The sequence below is a fragment of the Malania oleifera genome, chromosome 12, assembly GCF_029873635.1.
Source record: "Malania oleifera isolate guangnan ecotype guangnan chromosome 12, ASM2987363v1, whole genome shotgun sequence".
NCBI lineage: Eukaryota > Viridiplantae > Streptophyta > Magnoliopsida > Santalales > Ximeniaceae > Malania > Malania oleifera.
In genome coordinates this window covers 45,466,055-45,474,743 of record NC_080428.1, presented here as the reverse complement: position 1 = coordinate 45,474,743, position 8,689 = coordinate 45,466,055, and the positions used below count along the sequence as shown (strand labels likewise).

At 35.2% G+C, this 8,689-nt stretch overlaps 1 protein-coding gene across 1 annotated transcript; it reads right to left on the bottom strand.

Annotated features, from left to right (window-relative positions):
• Nucleotides 1–4,818: 4,818 nt before the first annotated feature.
• LOC131144853 (uncharacterized) lies at nt 4,819–6,014 on the bottom strand. The gene has a single exon (XM_058093759.1). It carries the CDS (start codon nt 5,964–5,966, stop codon nt 5,100–5,102), a length of 867 nt encoding a protein of 288 aa, XP_057949742.1. The 5' UTR covers nt 5,967–6,014; the 3' UTR covers nt 4,819–5,099.
• Between the last annotated feature and the right edge of the window lie 2,675 nt (nt 6,015–8,689).

Genomic DNA, 8,689 nt, shown 5'->3' with positions numbered 1-8,689 from the left:
AATTTTTAGTTAAAGAAACTTGTTGATGGAACTGAACTGAAATTCCATATCCATATTAATCGAATTCAAAACTGACCGAATCAAAATTTGGTTAAATCGGTTAATTGATTTAATATTTTAATATATATATATATGTATATAATTTTAATATATAAAATATTTTAATTATCAATTTATATTATTCGATTAATTTGGTTAACCAAATATATTAAACTCAAATTTCAATGAAAATGAAAATCGACCCAAACTGAATAAATTTTTAATTGAACCGAACCTACTGAATTTACTCGATCAAATTATCCTCACCCCCAATTGGAAGTCAATGCTCCCTATTGTAGCCTATGCAGCTGCTTTGAACCATACTAAAATTTAATAAGAAAAAGGCCTCTTGGAGAACAAGGCAAAATCCTAACAACCCTCGTACAATCTCTTAGCATCACCTAAATTAGTGGTCAAACATGGAAAGATTTGAATTTCCCCTTCTCTTAGGGATATGGCTCCTCTCCTCTCCTAGATCTTCAACTCGGCCTGCTTGAAAACGCAAATATATTTTTTTCTAGAACAAATAAAGCAAGTAAAGCAATCACTCAAATCGCAAACTGAAGGGAAAAACATTTCAAAAAATCAACTCAAAAGCAGTTTAGAAGAAATCAAATTCACCCCCAAAGACTGGCCAGTTGGATAGAAAACAAATGCAAAATTCTTTACATTTCTTGAGCTTCTTTTTATTATAGTGAACATGTCTTTGGTTTCTCTTTATTACTCTAAACAGAGGTCTAAGAAGCAAATGAATGTATTCCGAACCCTTATTTTTCTTTTGGTGCTAGAAAGTTCTTATTGAGCTCTAGTTCTTGCAAATCGGAACCCATTGCGATGCCTTAACTTCACCAATGGTTGAACTTCACCATGAATGATTTTATGATTCAAAATTCACGGTTTCAAATATTATCTTATATAAATTTTGAAACACTAAAAATGAGCCGCATCTTTTGTGATAATTTTGAAATCTATAAATAAAAAAATGAAATACTAATTTGCTATTTAAACAAACTCTTTATTATTATTTTTTTTACTTTTTTTAATGCGGATCTTGAAAAATTAAAAATAAGCTAAAATTTTTATAGTTCTTCAGAAAACTGAAAATTGAAAAACTAAAAAACATTTGATTTTTCAAAAAAATTGTAATCATATTAAAACAAAAATTTAATTTTAGTAACATTTAATATAAAAAAATAATAAAAAAAAATATTTTTTTTTCTTCTTATTTTCCTTTTCTTTTCATCTCTAATTAAAATCTTTACTCAGACAGATCCTAAGGACTAACGACAGCTAAAGCGCGCACGCCAAACGGCCCCTAAATGGTGAGCCTGCTGAAAAAATAAGGCGGAACAGTCTCTGCGACTTAGCATCGAGTGTTTCAGCATGGAGAATGGATTAGGAGTTTCGATCTTCGTCCGAGTCCTGATGGTCCTTCTTCTTGCATCTCTGTATCGATCATCGCATGGCGAGGATGGATTAGTCTCTCAGGGTTCGATTCGGAGCCTGTTAGGCGTTGAGAGGACCAGCCAGATCCCGAACTGTGGCAAGATGATATCGAGGTCGCAGTGCTCGCAGAACTCCAACTGCCGCTGGTGCAGAAGTGATGCCCTCGATGACATGTGCTTCTCCAAGTCCGAAGCTTGGAGGCTTCCACAACAGGTCTTTTCTTGCGGTTGAACTTCCTCCCTCCCTCTCTCGATTCGGATAATGGTGTTGGAAAAGATTTTGTGTAGTTGTATTAAATTTTTGTAAGCAGGCGAAAACAATAGATCTATTAAATAAAAGTTATGTTTGTTTTTATCTCATTCTGTTAGTTATTGGTGAATATTTTGTAGATATTGAATTTGGTCGGAAACAGTTCTCTCGCATATATTGCTGGGATGGTTTTATTATTCTGAAAATAGTTGCTGGAATTTTGGGAGTTCTATTCTTGATAGAATAATATGTATATGTTCAAACTCGTTTCACTTGTTTGTGGAGGAATTTCCTTTTTAAAACCAAATGCAAATTGAGAAAGAGCCATATGATTTATAATATTTTGTCTGGAATTACCTTTTTAATGATTTTTATTTATTTTTGATCTATATGCGCGGTAATGTGCATCTAATACTTTCTTTATTGAGATCTATGAGCTTTATGCAAGCGTTCCTATAAGTAGACTCTAGAAGACTGCAGAGTTATACTTCTAGGTGCTACTTACTAGTTAGTAATGCTGAGGAGGTGCTTCTGTTTTTGAGCTAACATTGAGGCAAGATTGGTATTGACATCTGCCCATAATTTTGGAAGTTTTCAAGTGGTTTCCTTGGGGAAAGCCAGTAATTGTGGGATATGAAAAAAAAAAAAAAAAAACAATATTTCTCATTATATTTGCAGTATCGCCTTGCTAAGATCGAATGTGGTTAGAGAGTGCAACGTAACCAGTGCAATTCAGGGAGAAAGGGAGAAAACATTTGAGTATAGTACAAGGATTTACATGTTGGGCAATCAAGAACTGTCATGTTAAAGAAGCGGGGGACATTTGTTTTTGAACAGATTGAAAGTAGATGAAAGATTGAAGTAGTAAAGTTTGGATAAATTTAGATGACCCTAATAGACGTTTACACCATTGGATGATAAGATCAAATGCACAATGCTAGAAAGAAGAATTAATTACAATGTGGGCAAAAAGAAGGCTGGGATATGATGTGTATACCTGTATGGACTATATGAGATTCATTATCCCATTGTCCAACTGAAGCATGACTAATGATGCACATGGTTTGATTTTTCCTGGGGCTCAGATCCATCTACTACAAGTTCAGTAGGGCAAATTGTAAGATTTATAATCACATTCCAGAGTTTCCAGTGTTTGGATGGCTGGCCATGCCCCTTGTTCAATTTATTTGGTGTGTTTTTTTTGGAAAGTCATTAAATTATATTATAACACTTTTATTACTCATGGTGTGGTACACATAAACAACACTAACTGGTTATCTGCCAAAATATGAGCGGCACTTGTACTCATGTAATCTGGTTAGCCTGGAATTTTTGGAATAATTGACCTTCTGCAAAGCAATGGAAAAAATTGTCATGGCTGTTACATCTCTTTTTTCTTTTTATTGATGGTTGGAGAGGAAAGGTAGAATATGAAACCAGAGTGACTTAGGGATTTATCCAGTTTTCTGCCTCCTTTTTTTGGCATATTTTCATGCCACACTGTGTACCTGTATTTATTTATTTATTTTAAGTAATTATTCCAAAACTGTTCCATTCAATATGCACTTCTTCCTAGTTGATTTTCGGTTGTTCCGAAGCCTTACTAGTCAATGTCCACTCTTTTCATTGCTGCCTTCCTCCGAACATTTTTAAACTTACTGAAATTGAATCAAGCTCTAACAGGTTACCATCTTATTTTGATGAAATCCATTCTAAGGCCAGCAATGCTAGCCATTTCTCAGACCGACTCCTTCTGATTCTGCAAGTGTGGCTTTTCCAGTGTTGGTTGAGGTTACTACTAATTTTGGACGAGGTCTAGGGCATTGCCGCATTTGTAAGGATTGAGATAGTTTCTGTTTTGGTTCTGTATGGTTGTAAGGAATCTTTATGCTGCAAGTTGAGAAAATATAATGCAGGCATCGTGTGGTTCCTTTTCAGTTTTCAAATAACAATAATGATAACTTGTGCTCTTCTAAGAAAATTCAATTATATATATATAATATTAGGAGCATAGATATCAAGGCTTGGATTAGGGACAAATCCAAATTTAATGTCCAAATTTCAATCTCCCAAACAAGGTGTTGAACTAAACTATGAAAATGAATGGAAAATGGCATGTTTTGGGGGAAGAAGAATAATAATCTACCAAAGGAAAGATTTAAACTGCATTGCCAATGCATGGTCTCAAGGTTGCACATTTGGTGAGGTTGACAATTGAAAAATTAATTAGTTAACTTCTGAACTAATCAAATTGATTGATTGCACAATCTTAATTGGAAGTACAAATGAGTAATACAGACAAGAAGCTCAATTTTCCCGAACAAAGCAACAAGACAAGGTATTAAGCAAGTCTTTGGGGCACTAAGTTGTAAACCAAATTGCACATTTGTACTATGAAATTACTCTTAATCCATCATGTCTATCCTGGAAGGGCTTAGAAAGAAATTATGGAATTACTGGTAGTCCATTTATAAATGTAGATCTTCATTTAAAGGTACAAGAAGAATATCTTTTTTCATGGTTGTGGGCACTGGGATGAGACTGTGATGCATCAAGTTGGATGACTTTTTGGCTACAAAATAAATAATCTTGACCAAAAGTTCATCTTGTGCCTAACTATCCAACATCAAATGTTTGTTGAAGCAATATTTGGAAGCATGAATTTCGAGATTTGAAATTAAATTGTTTTTGTTTAGAAGAAACTCAATACAATTTTGTATTATGTTTTATTGAAATTCATACAAATTCAAATTTAAGGTCTAAATTTCATGCTCTCAAACAAAAGGTAAGAATATTTTAAAAGAGTATTAAAAAGTAAAAATAGAAGCACAATTTGACAATACTAATTGGGTTCACTTAGTTTTCGAAGGGTCTTAAATTCAAGTGAAATCATAAGTTTGTCCGGTGAAAAGTTGTTATGCTTTATTAGTATAATTAACAACTTAATAATTTCATGCAATTATAATTGACATCCACATTAAGTCTTTGATTATTAAACACTATTAGATTGTTTTAAATGAGAACTTTAATTCAACAAAGCTAGCAAGCACAAAGAAAAATAAAAGCTGAAAGAAAAAGGAATTAGGGATAAAAGAGGTGAATATACCTTGTAGAAACAGACTGTCACTGCTCTCCGGATGTAACATTTTGTTACATACATTTCAGCTTCCTCCCATCACAAGAACAAAACCGAAAAAAAAAATTGTGAAGAAGGAAAAGCAAAACAACATCAGCATCATCAATGGTACGGTGAGTGATTGAGAGAAGTTAATCCTGCTGTATTATCTTCCCAAAGTTCCAATCTCTTTTGATACGAATAGTTTCCAAGCCAAGAAACCAATATTGAAGATTTAGATCATGCATCATCATTCCGCACCCTGGACCCTCCGACGACCTCCATCCCAGAGATACTGCTTCACCGCCTCCCTCATGTCCTCAAATCCGTCCAAGCCCTCGAAAAATTTGATCAATCTTGCGAGCTCCCGGTCCCGGAGATCGTTGACGAATGGCTGCACCGGAATCGCGTTCTCCGGCTGCAACCCGTACGCGTTCGGATTGTCGTCCACAATCACAACGCGCTTCAAATCCCTCCCCGTTTGCGACAAGTCCTTCACGAACTTTCCGTCCATCTCCTTGCACGAATCCCTGTAGAGCCTGTGAGAAATCACAGCCCTCCGATCCAGCCGATCCACCACCAGCGATGCGTACTCCTTCAACCCCGCCGTGAACACCACGATCTCGAATTTCCCCGCGATCGCCTCCAGCAGCTCGTCCACGCCCGGCCGCTTCAGCACGTAGAAGTTCACCGGCTCCCCGTCGATCGTCGGCCGGACCACGAAGTCGAACTTCGCCGGCGGCGGGTCCGCCTTGGAGTGGACCAGAGTCTCGTCGAGGTCCAGGAATATCGTCTTCTTCTCTGGCGACCGCGGTGGCGGGAGGCGGCTGCCGGCGAAGAGCGCCCTACGGGGACAGTTTCCTCCACCGCCGCCGCCTCTGGAGAGGACCTGGTAACCTTGCTTCCGGCATTTGGAAGTTGGGGTATTGCTGATTCGGGCGAGTTTGGAGAAGATCTTGATGAGGCGGCGTTGGCAGGTCAAGATCGTTTTGTTCAGAGAAGCAATTACGACGGAGGAGGCGGCGGCATTGTTCTTAGCCGGCGTCTTCTTCCGGCGGCGAGTGCGGCAGTCTTTGATGCATTTGGTTGGGGTTTTCTTGATAGTCTTGGAAACCATTTCAGAGAGAGATAGAGAGACAGAGAGAGTGGGGTTGATGCAGTTGTGGGTGGTGAAAATGAGGAGCGGGTGGTTCGGGATTTTAAAAATTTGCTTTGGGCTAACGGTCGGGAACCGAAGCTAAAATTTGTTGGGGGGTGTTTGGGTACAGGCCTACAACGGGTATTTTGTCCTCCAAATCGGGGAAAGGGGAGGTGACCGTTGGCGAGAGGCGGTTCCTGAAATTTGGATATCAAAAAGCAGTGTGGCTGTATCCATCTGGATTTTGAGTGGAATTACCAATTTCACACCCATTCTAAGATGTGATTTTGTTTCTTCACTAATTTTTAGGTTAATAAAAATCACAGTGCATCAATGTGTGAGGTCAGGTTGTACAATTAACGGAAGGGGCACCATACCCATCTCATAGAAGTAGGTAAGAAAAATTGAAAATTCAAAAAATATGTACCAACCTATTAAATTAAACTAAATCAACTCTAAAAATTAGTTAACTATTTTCTATTTGATTTTAGTGTAAATTTTTTTTAATTTCTTAAATCATCATTTCACTTGTTTTAATTGAATTTATTTATTATAAATATATTATATACGCTTTAAAAAAAAAAAAAAAAATCAAACAAGAAATAGCTGTATTCTACTAAGATTGATGCTTAAATTACAATGATAAATAGTTTGATTCATTTAATATTGGATATTACTTTAAAAACTGGTTATCTGAATTTTAACTAATCATATGAAATGATTCGCTTTCAATTCCTATTTTTTTGGTAAACCAAAACTTTGATTCGATTCTTAATTCAAGAGCATTATTTAGTTAATCAAACCATACCCAACACTACCTCGTGACATCTATTTTTATTATTATTTTTTTTCAGTTCTTATCGCTCACATCAAGAAAATTTAATTTACATTAAATATGAGTGCAAATAGGTCTATTTGCATAAATAATATTAGGGTACAATTCAAAAACACTCTTTGGTAGTGTTTGGAAGAGTAGATTGCGGATGTTGGATTTTGATTTATTTGAATTTGAAAGAAATTTAATATGATTTTATATTATATTTTGTCCAAATCTATACAAATCCAAATCCAAAATCTTGCATTTGAAAACACGTATTGGAAGTCTTACATTTAAATTTGTGTGAATTTAAACACAATTTAATGTTATATCATATTCTTTTTGGATTCATACAAATTCAAATTCAAAACGTCTCCCAAAAACAAGATTAGAGTTTTTGACAATTACCAAAAGTCCCTTGATATTATAGTTTATTGACAAAAATACAAAAAATTATATACGAAATCTTTCCCTTCACGAGTTTGTGCCTTTGTATTTTAAATGTTAGACATGTGATAAATTGGTTCTACATCCATTAATATCATATCTATAAAGAGGGGACATTTTCAATACGTGTAAAATTTAGAAAATAGGCACAAGGACACATAAAGGGACATGCCCTTATATAATTTCTTTAAAAATACAATATGCCTTTGTTCAACTTCTAGTCAATATCTATTTCTTAATAAATTAAAGTTTAAGTATAATAATGGGTATTTACTAAAATATTTAAACAAAATAATACTCATAAAATAACTTATCTTTTTTTTTTTTTTCTTTTAAAATGCTGTTCTTGCTTAATTTTTTTTTTTTTTCAATGAGTGGAAGTTGCATAATATGTTCATATTTTTATTATAAATCATATAAATCCATAAACTAATATCAATTGTCGTCGCCAGATAAAAATAAATAACTATTAAGACTAAAAAAAAAAATATCCTCACTAAATTATGCATATTCCATGACGTTTAGTTACGTAGTGATAAATATTCACAAAAATATTATTCTTCAATAGCTAGCATAGTCACTACAGGATTAGATTCTTAAAATAAAATACTAGGTACAAATAAAGAAAATGGTATTTTTTCTTAACTAGCATTAACTTATTCTGAATCTTACCGTTTTTTTTTTTTCTTGAGATCATAATCAAAATGTGCTAGTTATTAAAGACTTAACATTTTTTAATAATATTTTAGTGGTATTTATCATTACACTTAACTTTAATCTACTATAGTAATGGAACTTGCACATTTATGTGTTAGAATTGGTGTATTTCCAAGAGGGGGGGTGAATTGGAATTTTAAAATTTATCACCTAGGTTGAACTGGATAAATAGCAATATATACACAACCTAAGGTATGCCTATTCAATTTCCAAATGCGTAGATAAATATAATGTGAAAATTAAGTCATACGCATCATTCACCCATAACATACATGTGCGGTAAATATAAAGTGCGGAAATAAAAATGAACACACGATATGTTATCGGGGTTCGGCCAACCGTGCCTACGTCCCCGCCTCAAGCTCGCAAGCTAGAGGATTCCACTAATAGCTCACTTAAGGGTGGAGCGACACTGTTTACAACCAGGTCAAATTAACACAGGGTTGACCTCAACCTTAACCAGGTCAAATTAACACAGGGCTGACCTCAACCTTAACCAGGTCAATTAGCGGGGCTGACCTCAACCTACACGCCTTAACAGGACGACGCACCTAGCTTTCCTAACCGGATCTAAGCCAATCCGGGACTATTTCAGGGCTAGTCTCCCTCTTCAGGCCCGTGCCTGGAAATACAATCAAAGTGTATTACAATGAACTGGTACAGTGATTGTGCTTTTAAGTAAAGCAGATATGTACCCAAATTCGCACAATAATATACACCA